Below are 15,008 nucleotides of genomic sequence, written 5' to 3'. Positions count from 1 at the left end.
GCCCGGGTAGGGCTGACTGGTCCAGGAACCGGCGAAAGAATAGTGCAGGAAAATGGGTTGCTGTACCAAGTGGCGGAGACCGACGCTGAAGGGGGGCCCCAGACCGTGGCTAAACAGCTGATAGTTCCCCAACAATTCCGGACCCAACTGCTACACCTTACCCACGATATTCCCATGGCTGGGCATCACGGAAAGCTACAGACCGAAAAGAGGTTGGCCCAGGCCTTCTATTGGCCTGGGATGTCCCAATCGGTAGCTCGCTACTGCCGTACCTGCGATACCTGTCAGCGACATGGAAGAACGGGTGGCTTTTGGGCCCCTCTACAGCCCCTACCCATCATTGAGGAGCCGTTCCAATGAGTAGCTATTGACATTCTGGGCCCCTTAGCTCGCCCCAGCAAATCTGGAAAGCGGTACATCCTGACCATCATGGACTATGCTACTCGTTATCCCGAAGCAGTCGCCCTGTCCAGCATCAAAGCTCCCAAAGTTGCAGAAGCCATGGTTACCGTCTTTACCCGAGAGGGCTTCCCTGCTGAAATCCTGTCAGATCAGGGGACTCAGTTCACGTCAGGCCTTGTTCAGTCCCTCTGGCAGACCTGTGGAGTGCGGGCCATCAGGACAAACCCCTATCACCCCCAGATCAATGGACTGTGTGAACGCTTCAACGGGACCCTGAAGGCCATGCTACGGGCCTAGAGCCAGACTGGGAAAGATACCTGCCCCACCTCCTCTTTGCCTATCAGGAGGTGCCCCAGGAATCTACAGGATTTTCCCCCTTTGAACTGCTGTATGGGCGGAAAATCCATGGCCCCCTGACCCTACTGAAGGAATACTGGGAGGGTCAACTACCAGATACCGGGGTCCCTGTGGTGCCCTATGTCTTGGAACTGCGTGAAAAGATGGGACAACTAGCTGGCCTAGAAGCTGACCATCTCCAAGCAGCCCAGGTCCAGCAAAAGACATAGTATGTCCGCAAGGCACGCACCCGGGAGTTTACTGAAGACCAACAGGTCCTCATGATTGTCCCAAATCCCCAGGACAAATTGCAAACCACATGGGAGGGACCCTTCTGTGTCATTAGGAAAGTGAATGACACTAACTATATTCTTGGACTAGATGATCGGGGGAGATGGCAGAAAACGGTACATGTCAATATGATCAAGGAGTACCATGATCGAAACCCCCTTGTTATGGCCGTCTGTCCAGTACCTTCTGAGGAGGAGGAAGAGGCCGTACCGGATCTCTTGGAAGCAGCACACCATCCAACTGATGTGCACCAGGTGCCCCTGAGTCTGCAGCTGCACCCGGGTCAACAGAGGGCCATGAATGCTGTCCTGGGCCAGCGCAGTTCCGCTTTTTCGGCACAGCCTGGAAAAACCACTATCACCACTCACCATGTGGAGACCCTGGGAACCCGGCCCCTCCAACAGGCCTCATATCGTGTCCCCAAAGTTGTTAAGAACACTATGCGACAGGAACTGAACGAAATGCTGAATCTGGGAATTATTCAGCCCTCCCAGAGCCCCTGGGCCTCTCCTGTTGTTCTTGTCCCCAAGAAAGATGGTAGCATTCGCTTTTGTGTTGACTACCGACGCCTCAATGGTTAGTGACGCCTACCTGATGCCCCGTATCGATGACCTGCTGGACCGGCTGGCTGGAGCCCGCTATGTCACTACTCTGGACTTGAACAAGGGCTACTGGCAAATCCCTTTATCTGCAGAGGGTTGTGAGCGCTCCGCCTTCATCACCCCCTTTGGCCTGTTCGAGTTTCTCAACATGCCTTTTGGCATGAAAAATGCTCCTGCCACCTTCCAGCGCACGGTGGACCAGCTGCTGCGGGGCTGTCATGACTTTGCCTGCGCCTACCTGCATGACATCGCCATCTTTAGTGAAACATGGGAAGACCACCTCCAGCATGTGGGCTTTGTCCTGGAGTGAATTGCAGGAAGCTCACCATTCGACCAGACAAATGCCAGATGGGGATGGCAGAGGTGCAATATTTAGGACACCGGGTGGAAGGGGGTAAACTGCGCCCAGAACCGGCTAAAATAGAAGCCATTAGGGAATGGCCCACCCCCAGACCAAGAAACAGGTTATGGCGTTTCTGGGCACTGCTAACTATTACTGCAAATTTGTTCCTCATTTCAGTACAATTGCGAAGCCCCTCACAGATCTCACCAAGAAGACCATGCCCCGGATGGTAACCTGGACCCTGGCCTGCCAAACCGAATTTGATCAGTTGAAGGAGGCCCTTTCCCATGACCCCGTCCTAGCAGTGCCCAACTACCAGCGAAGGTTCCTTGTACAGACGAACACCTCCACTTATGGGCTGGGGGCCGTCCTCAGCCAGGTAAATGAGGAGGTGGAGGAGCACCCTGTGGCCTTCCTTAGCAGGAAACTATTAGACCGGGAGGTTGCCTATGCCACCATAGAGAAGGAGTGCCTGCCCATAGTGTGGGCGTTGAAGAAACTTCAACCCTATTTGTATGGCCAGGAGTTCACCATCCTCATGGACCATAACCCCCTCACCTGGCTGAATCGTGTCTCCAGGGATAATGGCCGCCTCTTACGTTGGAGCCTGGCCTTACATTCCTACAATTTCACTATCCAATACCGATGGGGAAGCCAGCACCACAATGCAGATGGGCTGTCCCGTCAGCAAGGCCCCCAGTAAATGCAGTCCACAAGTGCCTCTATGGGAACCTGTTGAGGTTCCCCTGGTGGCACTTGTAGAATGGAGGGGGGAGGGGTTGTCAAGGAGCTGGTCCTTCCTTCCCCATCCTCCAGGTTTGCTGGCTGCCACCCCCCACTCCTCAGCAGCCCCTCATTCTTCTGTCCCATCCATGCTGAGACTTCTAGTCCTCCGTGTCCCTGACACAGGCAGCCCTCAGCAGCCCTTCACCCCCCTAGCTTGCGGTTCCGCATCCAGACTACTGCCACACCTGCCTGCTGCTGCACCTACGTTCCTGCACCCGCACCTGGCTTGTGTCCGTATCTCCTGAGTTCCCAGCTACCTACTGGCAGCTGCCAGATTGGCACTCCCGCCACTCCTGGCTCTGCACCCTTGCTCCCACCTTCAGGGACTCCGAGCGGGAGTCGTAAGATGACGCCTTCTCTCCATTTCAGGCTCCCCAATCCGGTACGTAATATTCACCCTGTATCCTGCTTCCGCTAGCAGTCTTCTCTACCTCAGCTGGGTGTACCGGGGGCCGCGACCTGGTCCCAGCCTGCTCCAAGTCCATCCCCACCATCAGGGGCTCTGGTGAACAAGCAGACTGGGGCTTAGACCCCGCGCCCTGGGAAACCCTAGCTGTGGGTCTAGAGAGCTACTCGCTATAGCCGTGACACCCATTATTAAACTACTCCTACAAATCACCACCGCAGCTAAACAGATCATGGCCAAATCGTGGAAGTCACCATCTCTGAGTATATTAGCAGTTCAAAACAAGGTCTCACAAGCAATGATCCACATCAAAATTGAGGCTACCAATTTAGATTCGGTCCCTAAGTTTCTGTCAACCTGGACCTCATGGGTGGAACGTTTCCTCCCACCAAACTTCGATGACTCACTGCTCCTTCCCTGATGTCCTCTAATGCCGCATCGTAATAATCCTAAAAACCGCATCTTGCATTGAACTGGTTCCAAGATTTTCTATTCTTTTCTGGAAGTCACACGCCCTTTCCCTCTCTCTCCCTCTCTCTCCATCAGTCTCCCCTAATCTTCCACCCTCTCTTTTTTCTTTCTTCTTTTTCTTCTTTCTGCTCACTTTTATCTCCCTCCTCATGCCTCATACGGAACCCCCAAATGGTCATTGGGAATAGTGTCCTTCTCAGTTGCTCATTATGGTCCCATCTTCCCTTGTATCACCATGACCCTTTATGTTACCCTATGGTTCCTCGCAACAAGTTTTTTATGCAGTAATCCTCCTCTCCGTATATGTTAATGGACTGTCCTACACCTGTTGTTTTTTTTATGTTACTGAAATTAATAAAAAAGTTTGAACGAGAAATGACAACTCCAGTGCTTATTCAGCCAGGTGGCCATACTGCCATAAACAGGAAAGCTTCAAAAAGGGGGGGGGGGGGTGTTGAGGTTATGAAACAGATGGTAAAAAAGTTGCAGGAATTGAGACTTAGACCCCTATCAGAAGTTCACAATAATGTTAAAAATTATTGTAGGCCCAAAATATCTATCACAGGAGGAAAGAGAGAATAGAAGATGGAGTCAGCAGAAATGGTGGATGATAGGGTGAGCAGAGGATGGAGTGACAGATTATGTGGAAGTTGAAGATGACGAGGATGGAGAGTGATCACCCTGGAGTACAAAACAGGGTGTGCAGCAGACAAAGGGGTTATGGGGTGGGCAACCAGGACTTACAGATAAAAAAGAAGAAATTTTGTTTCTTACGTTCATATATTCATGTATTAGTTTGTGTCTTTCAATTTTAATTTGTGATGTTGAGTACCAAATGTATACTTTGATATGAAAATTAAACTGTTCAAATTCTTTTTCTATAAATCAACATTGAATATGTATATACAGTATGTTCCATGTATAGATTTATTTAACTAAATTGTATTTTTTTCTAAAGAGGGGCCATTGGCACTTAGAATGTGAGCACAAAAGTTTGAAAAAGTTGGCTCATAATGGTTTCATTATCAATGTCTGAATATGGTTTGCAGTATATCTTTTAATAACTCCATATAAAGTAAAGTTGGCATCACTGATCTTTTTTTGTCTCTCTCTTTAATAGAAAATAATTATCTTCCATGTTACTATCTTGTCAGGTGCATCTTCGCTCCCCGTATTCCCCTGTCGATCTCCCCATCTCTCTGTACATAGAACTTATCTATATAAAGAGAGCAGAATTTAGCAGACATCTTCCAGAGCCGCAGATCCCCGGACACTCTGCCGGTAGAGCGCCTGTAAGTAGAATCATCTTCATCCTTCGTGTAGGAGGGAGGGAGGGGGAGATACAGAATAGAGATACACACAGCTCATCACTTCATGTCATCTCATCTGACATATTACACACCGAGTCACCTTCCTCTCCAGATAACACGGGAGGGGGACCTACACATCGGAGATCAGTAGAGCTAATCAGAGACATTCACGTCTGAGATTAGTAGAGGGGAATACATGAGGCTGAGGATGAATTTTGTACAATGTACCATAGAATATAGAGACCCTGTCACACACGTAGAGTCCTCATCTGACATATTACATGCTGAATCACCTTCATCTTTGGATTGCACGGGGGGGGGGGCATGGCACAGAGACATTCACAACTGAGATTAGTAGAGGTAATAAGAGACATTCACATCTGAGATTAGTAGAGGTGAATACACGAGGCTGAGGTTGAATTTTGTGCAATTTACCATAGAATAAAGAGACCCTGTCACACACATAGAGTCCTCATCTGACATATTACACGCTGAATCACCTTCATCTTTGGATTGCACGGGGGGGCATAGCACAGAGACATTCACATCTGAAATTAGTAGAGGTAATCAGAGACATTCACATCTGAGATTAGTAGAGGTGAATATATGAGGCTGAGGTTGAATTTTGTGCAATGTACCATAGAATAAAGAGACCCTGTCACACACTTAGAGTCTTCATCTGACATATTAGTCATCTTAATTTCTGGATAGCACGGGGGGATATGACATCGAGACATTCACATCTGAGATTAGTAGAGGTGAATATACGAGGCTGAGGATGAATTTTGTACAATGTATCATAGAGTAAAGAGACCCTGTCACACATAGAGTCCTCATCTGACATATTACACGCTGAATCACCTTCATCCCTGGATAGTACGGTGGGGGAAGGGGGGGGCATGGCACAGAGACATTCACATCTGAGATCAGTAGAGCTAATCAGAGACATTCACATTTGAGATTAGTAGAGGTGAATACACGAGGCTGAGGTTGAATTTTGTACAATGTACCATAGAATAAAGAGACCCTGTCACACACGTAGAGTCCTCATCTTACATGTTAGTCATCTTCATTCTTGGATGGAATGGTAGGGATATGACATAGAGACATTCACATCTGAGATTAGTAGAGGTGAATATACGAGGCTGAGGATGAAATTTGTACAATGTATCATAGAATATAGAGACCCTGTCACACACGTAGAGTCCTCATCTGACATATTACACGCTGAGTCACCTTCATCCCTGGATAGCATGGGTGGGGACATGGTCCAGAGACATTCACATCTGAGATTAGTAGAGCTAATCAGAGACATTCACATCTGAGATTAGTAGAGGTGAATATACGAGGCTGAGGATGAATTTTGTACAATGTATCATAGAATAAAGAGACCCTGTCACACGCATAGAGTCTTCATCTAACATATTAGCCACCTTCATTCCTGGATAGCACGGGGGGGGGGGGGATATAACATAGAGACATTCACATCTGAGATTAGTAGACTTCATTGTCCTCTTTGAGTCATAGAATGAAGAGATCCTGACACACAATGGGTCTTCACACTGACACCCTTGTATTTAACTTTTCTAAACACAGTAGAAGTCATCTAGGACATATACAGACCTTTTATTCCTCCCAGATCACTTTCTCCGGTGTCCAGATGTCCCTCATTAGTCAGGTTACGAGTGTACAATCAGATCCTAGACACACAGAAGTCTGATTTCTCTAAACTCAACAAATCTGATCGCACCTAAACTAAACACTCAGTGTGAATGGCATCATGGAAGAATCATTACATCCATTTATATGTGTTTAGAAATGTCATTTAAATACTTACAAATGCAGGTTAGACAGTGGCGGTGTGAATGGGGCCTTAGGACTAGTTCAATCCGCAATCCCCCGTGTTCAGAGTGCTTTTCTACATACGGGTTTACATACATTTTTAATGCATTTATAGTGAATTTCTATAAATTTATAGTGAAATTGTGAAAAAAAAAATCTGCTGAACTTATTTATAAAGCATTGAAACTGAATGCAGTAATAAGGGTGACATTGCAGCATGTGTGCTACAGACAATGGGTAGTAACAATGGGACTTGCAGTAAAACAAAAAACAGACGTAAATGATGGGACTTACAGCACCAAAGACAATGGATAGCATACTAGTGGAATATAGGAGTGAAACCTCTGCGCTACCTCAATAATGAGAGAGAGGGAAAAAAAAACTCACACAAGCAGAAAGGAAAATAAAAATTGTGGTGATAGTGGCTGCTGCTAACATCAAATTGTGTCCCACAATAGTAAAGCAAATTAAAAATAAATAAGTAATGCAGGGCTGCTAAATAGCTACAAAAATAAAAGAATGACATAGCTGCATAAAACGTCCATAATGAGTCCATATATGTAAAATCAATCAATTTGTAATAAAGATTCAGGAGGACTTATTTGGGGTTATTCTATGCTGGGTTATGGTAGTAGCAAGAAACATACAGTTACCAGGGGTGGACTGACCATATGGAAACTCAGGCAGTGCCCGAGGGCCCGGGGTCAGTAGGGGGCCCCATGAGATGCCCCTGATACCTTTTTCATAGGGTTTTTTGAGTTTGGGCAAGGACACAGGGGCCCCATGATCTCCTATTGCCTGGGGGGCCCCATGAGTTGTCAGTCTGCCCCTGACATTTACATTGCAAAAAAACATTTTTTTTTACTATGTTGGGCCAGATTTTCATGGGCCATAAATAGTGAGTTCAGCTGACAACAAGTGAAGCCTGCATTTGATGATTTTATGGCATTTTAATAATTTACTACATGTGAGTGTATTACTGTTTCTTAATACATTTTTATCCTAGTACATACTGCACCATGGGAGTGTCCTTTGTTCCCTGTTATGGATAGAAATGTGTGACCTCCATCACCCCTAACCACCTCCCGCCAGCCATATAAAGAAATGACGGGCACAAGGCAGTTCTCTCGTTCTGGGATCAGATCACCGATCAATGGAAAGAGCCGAAGACGTTGGCTCGGTCATGTGATCAGCTGTGTCCAATCATAGCTGATCACATATAAATAGGGAAATGTCGGTTATCGGCATTTCTCTCCTCACGAGCTGTCACACTGACAGAGGGGAGGAGAGGTGAGCCGGTAATTGGCATTCCTCAGAGGGGACATCTACACTGATCATCAGGGAACTGATGATCAGTGTGCCCTGGTGATCAGTGTAGCCCCAGAAGTGTCAGCTGTCAGTGTCCATCAATGCCAGCTGTCAGTGCCCATCAATGCCACCTGCCAGTGCCCATCAGTGCCACATATCAGTGCCTACCAGTACACATCAATGCCACATATCAGTGTCCATCTGAGCTGCCTTTCAGTGCCACATATCAGTGCCAGTCAGTGCCACCTATCAGTGCTGCCAATCAGTGCCACCTATCAGTGCCAGTCAGTGCCACCTATCAATGCCAGTCAGTTCCACCTATCAGTGCCAGTCAGTGCCACCTATCAATGCCAGTCAGTTCCACATATCAGTGCTGCCAATCAGTGCCGCCTATCAATGCCAGTCAGTGACACCTACAGGGGCGGACTGACAACTCATGGGGCCCCCGGGCAATAGGAGATCATGGGTCCCCTGTGTCCTTGCCCAAACTCAAAAAAGCCTATGAAAAAGGTACCAGGGGCATCTCATGGGGCCCCCTACTGACCCCGGGCCCTCGGGCGGTGCCCGAGTTTCCAAATGGTCAGTCCGCCCCTGGCTGCCTATCAGTGCATGTCAGTGATGCCTATCAGTGTCGCCTAACAGTGCACATCAGTGCCACCTAACAGTGCCAGTCAGTGACGCCTATCAGTGCCAGTCAGTGACACCTATCAATGCTGCCTACCAGTGCCATATATGAGTGCTGCCTTTCAGTGCTCATCAGTGATGCCTGTCAATGCCCATCAGTTCCACCTACCAGTGGCTCCTCATCAGTGCCCATCAGTGCCACCTATCAGTGCCCATCAGTGCAGCCTATCAGTGCCCATCACTGCAGCCTCATTAGCGCACATTAGTGAAGGAGAGAAATTACTTATTTACAAAATTTTATAACAAAAACTAAGAAAAATTTTTTTTTTTCAAAATTTTCAGTTATTTTTGGTTTGTTTATAAAAACCCCAGAGGTGATTAAATACCACCAAAAGAAAGTTCTATCTAAAAAATGATAAAAATGTCATATGGGTACAGTGTTGCATGACCGCGCAGTTGTCATTCAAAGTGTGACAGCGCTGAAAGCTGGAAATTGGCCTGGGCAGGAAGGCGGTATAAGTGTCCTGTAGGCGAGGGGTTAAAGGGACCGATCCCTGGCTCTGGTTTGACAATCTATTGAAAGCTCAGAGGTGTTTGATTTCTATCACATGGGTGTGGATTGAAAAAGTGAAGAATCCTTCTTTCTATTTGATATCATAAAGTGCATTTCCATGTGCTCCGAGGTGAGAGTTCTGTGGGCACGGAGGTGGCACTATATGTCATGAGCACTGTTTCACTTGATGGTGTTTGGGGATATCAGCACAAGAAGAAAACACATGAATTATGGAAGAATCTTTATTACAAATTGATTGATTTTGCATATATGGACTCATTATGGAGGTTTTATTCAGCTGTGTCACTCTTTTATTTTTTGTAGCTATTATTTAGCAGCGCTACATCACTGATTTATTTTTAATGGATATCACCATTGTTAGTATGCTTGGCACTAAATAGAAATGCGAGGACTTATATCATAGATATTAACCCCTAAGGGTAAAACAAATCTTAAAGCCTAAGCACAATTTTACAACTTTGACATGTGTGTTGCAAAAGCATTCATCTCATCACAATTACTTTGTGTATCCAGGTGGATTATACCTTGTTTCTTTTTCAGGACAAATTGGGCTTTCATTTGGTGGCAAATGGTAATGAATATCTCCTAATTTATTTTTATTATCAAATAAATGATAATGTGAAAAAATATATATAAAAAATTATATATAAAAAATTATTCATAAATCATTAAATATTCAAAATCAAAATATAAAAATATATATTGCCCCAGAGCAAAAAGTGCTTGTTGTGAGTCCAATTGTTCAGCATTTAGCTCTGGTGAGTGATTCAACATTTTTTGGTGGTGGCTTCAACACAGTATGGACATTATTTGAAGACTTTTTGATTTGGAATATTTAATGATTTATAAATAATTTTTTATATATCATTTTTTACATATGTTTTTTTCACATTATTATTTAGCGCATTCATTTTATTTATTTGTTTGAACAAAAAATTAATTTGGGATTTTTTGGAGTGGAATTTGCTGCTTTAGAGATTTAGGGTGTAGCACTTTTCTAAAAACACTATTTATTTTTATTATCAAAGGAAAACTGGCCCAAAATAGTAACAAAAAAAACCAAATTTCAATGTAACTGTATATTTCTCGCTACTACCATAACCTACCACCAATGAATAGCCCCAAATAATTTCTCCTGCTCCTGACGATTGCAGTGATACCTCATATGTGTATGTTAGTTGTTTGTAGCCGTAGTACAGCCCATCAATAACAGTGCACATTAATAGACACTGATGCTAATTTAAAGAATTGAAAAAAAAAAATCTTGACAGGAAAAAAAAATCCTGACCCTTGACACTGAATTTTGACCATGAAAGTTGACCTTGACCCAAAAGTTAACCCTGGCACTGACCTAGCTCAAACCTTTTTTCAATTTCTTTCCTTTTTCTTTCTTTCTTTTTCTCTCTTTCTTTTTCTCTTTTGTTTTTTTCTTCTCTGAAAGGACAGAGAGCAGAGGCGGGCTGACAACTCATGGGGCCCCCGGGCAATAGGGGATCATGGGGCCCCTGTGTCCTTGCCCAAACTCAAAAAAGCTTATGAAAAAGGTACCAGGGGCATCTCATGGGGCCCCCTACTGACCCCGGGCCCTCAGGCAGTGCCCGAGTTTCCAAATGGTCAGTCCACCCCTGACAGAGAGAGAGATAATCTATCTCTCTCCTCCATTTAGAGAGAGAAATCACAGGGGGGGGATTCACAGTGATTGATCCCTGTGATAGCCAATCAGAGGCAATCACAGCGATCGGATGACCTTGAATCAGGAGTTCCGGGTCCTAATTGTTATAAGAGGACCAAGGACTTTTAGTTAGACTCAGGTCTCCATGCCGGGAATGCACTGTGCAGCGCTCACCCAGCACAAAGACAGCTACGCAAATTAGCGGCCCCACGGAAAAAAGCCCAGTCCAGTGGGGCCGCTAATTTGCATACGGTTATCGTGAAGGGGTTAAATGTCAAGTCAGGGACATCTTTAACTACAGATGCTAGAATGTGATGATGTGATTTGTAGCATCACAGACACTGGATAGAGATGCTGGGACTTGTAGTATCACAGACACTGGATAGAGATGCTGGGGCCTGTAGTATCACAGACACTGGATAGAGATGATGGGACTTGTAGTATCACAGACACGGGATAGAGATGATGGGACTTGTAGTATCAGAGACACTGGATAGAGATGATGGGACTTGTAGTATCACAGACACTGGATAGAGATGATGGGACTTGTAGTATCACAGACACGGGATAGAGATGATGGGACTTGTAGTATCAGAGACACTGGATAGAGATGATGGGACTTGTAGTATCACAGACACTGGATAGAGATGATGGAACTTGTAGTATCAGAGACACTGGATAGAGATGATGGGACTTGTAGCATCAAAGACACTGGATAGAGATGCTGGGACTTGTAGTATCACAGACACTGGATAGAGATGATGGGACTTGTAGTATCACTGACACTGGATAGAGATGCTGGGACTTGCAGTATCACAGACACGGGATAGAGATGATGGGACTTGTAGTATCACAGACACGGGATAGAGATGCTGGGACTTGTAGTATCACAGACACTGGATAGAGATGACGGGACTTGTAGTATCACAGACACGGGATAGAGATGTTGCGACTTGTAGTATCACAGACACTGGATAGAGATACTGGGACCTGTAGTATCACAGACACTGGAGAGAGATGATGGGACTTGTAGCATCACAGACACTGTATAGAGATGATGGGACTTGTAGTATCACAGACACTGGAGAGAGATGCTGGGACTTGTAGTATCACAGACACTGGATAGAGATGATGGGACTTGTAGTATCACAGAGACTGTATAGAGATGATGGGACTTGTAGTATCACAGACACTGGAGAGAGATGATGGGACTTGTAATATCACAGACACTGGAAAGAGATGATGGGACTTGTAGTATCACAGACACTGGATAGAGATGATGGGACCTGTAGTATCACAGACACTGGATAGAGATGATGGGACCTGTAGTATCACAGACACTGGATAGAGATGATGGGACTTGTAGTATCACAGACACTGGATAGAGATGATGGGACCTGTAGTATCACAGACACGGGATAGAGATGATGGGACTTGCAGCATCACAGACACTGTATAGAGATGATGGGACTTGTAGTATCACAGACACTGGGGAGAGATGATGGGACTTGTAGTATCACAGACACTGGATAGAGATGATGGGACTTGTAGTATCACAGACACTGTATAGAGATGCTGGGATTTGTAGTATCACAGACACTGGAGAGAGATGATGGGATTTGTAGTATCACAGACACTGGAGAGAGATGATGGGACTTGTAGTATCACAGACACTGGATAGAGATGATGGGACTTGTAGCATCACAGACACGGGATAGAGATGCTGGGACTTGTAGTATCACAGACACTGGAGAGAGATGATGGGACTTGTAGTATCACAGACACTGAATAGAGATGATGAGACTTGTAGTATAACAGACACTGTATAGAGATGATGGGACTTGTAGTATCACAGACACTGGATAGAGATGATGGGACTTGTAGTATAACAGGCACTGTATAGAGATGATGGGACTTGTAGTATCACAGACACTGGAGAGAGATGATGGGACTTGTAGTATCACAGACAAGGGATAGAGATGCTGGGACTTGTAGTATCACATACACTGGATAGAGATGATGGAACTTGTAGTATCACAGACACGGGATAGAAGTGCTGGGACCTGTAGTATCACATACACGGGATAGACATGATGGGACCTGTAGTATCACATACACGGGATAGAGATGATGGGACCTGTAGTATCACAGACACGGGATAGAGATGATGGGACTTGTAGTATCACAGACACTGGATAGCGATGATGGGACTTGTAGTATCACAGACACGGGAAAGAGATGATGGGACTTGTAGTATCACAGACACTGGATAGCGATGATGGGACTTGTAGTATCACAGACACGGGATAGAGATGTTGGGACTTGTAGTATTACAGACACTGGACAGAGATGCTGGGACTTGTAGTATCAAAGGCACTGGATAGAGATGCTGGGACTTGTAGTATCAAAGGCACTGGACAGAGATGCTGGGACTTGTAGTATCACAGACACTGGATAGAGATGCCGGGACTTGTAGTATCACAGACACGGGATAGAGATGCCGGGACTTGTAGTATCACAGACACAGGATAGAGATGCTGGGACTTGTAGTATCACAGACACTGGATAGAGATGATGGGACTTGTAGTATTAAAGGCACTGGATAGAGATGCTGGGACTTGTAGTATCACAGACACTGGATAGAGATGCCGGGACTTGTAGTATCACAGACACAGGATAGAGATGCCGGGACTTGTAGTATCAAAGACACGGGTTAGAGATGATGGGACTTGTAGTATCACAGACACTGGATTGAGATGCTGGGACTTGTAGTATCACAGACACAGGATAGAGATGCCGGGACTTGTAGTATCACAGACACGGGATAGAGCTGATGGGACTTGTAGTATCACAGACACTGGATAGAGATGCTGGGACTTGTAGTATCACAGACACGGGATAGAGATTATGGGACTTGTAGTATCACAGACACTGGATTGAGATGATGGGACATGTAGTATCACAGACACTGGACAGAGATGCTGGGACTTGTAGTATCAAAGGCACTGCATAGAGATGCTGGGACTTATAGTATCAAAGGCACTGGACAGAGATGCCGGGACCTGTAGTATCACAGACACTGGATAGAGATGCCGGGACTTGTAGTATCACAGACACTGGATAGACATGATGGGACTTGTAGTATCACAGACACGGGATAGAGATGCTGGGACTTGTAGCATCACAGACACGGGATAGAGATGCTGGGACTTGTAGTATAACAGACACTGTATAGAGATGATGGGACTTGTAGTATCACAGACACTGGAGAGAGATGATGGGACTTGTAGTATCACAGACACAGGATAGAGATGCTGGGACTTGTAGTATCACAGACACTGGATAGAGATGATGGGACTTGTAGTATTAAAGGCACTGGATAGAGATGCTGGGACTTGTAGTATCACAGACACTGGATAGAGATGCCGGGACTTGTAGTATCACAGACACAGGATAGAGATGCCGGGACTTGTAGTATCACAGACACAGGATAGAGCTGATGGGACTTGTAGTATCACAGACACTGCATAGAGATGCTGGGACTTGTAGTATCACAGATACTGGATAGAGATGATGGGACTTGTAGTATCACAGACACTGGATAGAGATGATGGGACTTGTAGTATTAAAGGCACTGGATAGAGATGCTGGGACTTGTAGTATCACAGACACTGGATAGAGATGCCGGGACTTGTAGTATCACAGACACAGGATAGAGATGCCGGGACTTGTAGTATCAAAGACACGGGTTAGAGATGATGGGACTTGTAGTATCACAGACACTGGATTGAGATGCTGGGACTTGTAGTATCACAGACACAGGATAGAGATGCCGGGACTTGTAGTATCACAGACACGGGATAGAGCTGATGGGACTTGTAGTATCACAGACACTGGATAGAGATGCTGGGACTTGTAGTATCACAGACACGGGATAGAGATTATGGGACTTGTAGTATCACAGACACTGGATTGAGATGATGGGACATGTAGTATCACAGACACTGGACAGAGATGCTGGGACTTGTAGTATCAAAGGCA

General features: G+C 45.6%; 1 protein-coding gene across 1 annotated transcript in view; it reads left to right on the top strand.

Annotated features, from left to right (window-relative positions):
- The first annotated feature begins 2,068 nt into the window (after positions 1–2,068).
- The window catches only part of LOC149434561 (vomeronasal type-2 receptor 26-like), a 121,745-nt gene continuing 108,805 nt past the window's right edge, over positions 2,069–15,008 (top strand). Inside the window, exon 1 of the mRNA XM_089663633.1 lies at positions 2,069–2,673. Coding sequence (XP_089519759.1) covers positions 2,069–2,673 — 605 coding nt within the window. The remainder of the gene's footprint in view (positions 2,674–15,008) is intronic.

The sequence above is a fragment of the Staurois parvus genome, unplaced genomic scaffold (genome assembly GCF_062004578.1).
Source record: "Staurois parvus isolate SC_StPar_1 unplaced genomic scaffold, SC_StPar_1.0 ptg001733l, whole genome shotgun sequence".
In the NCBI taxonomy this organism is placed as follows: Eukaryota; Metazoa; Chordata; class Amphibia; order Anura; family Ranidae; genus Staurois; species Staurois parvus.
Note: the sequence above shows the minus strand (reverse complement) of the source record. Positions and strands in the feature narration are given on the sequence as shown.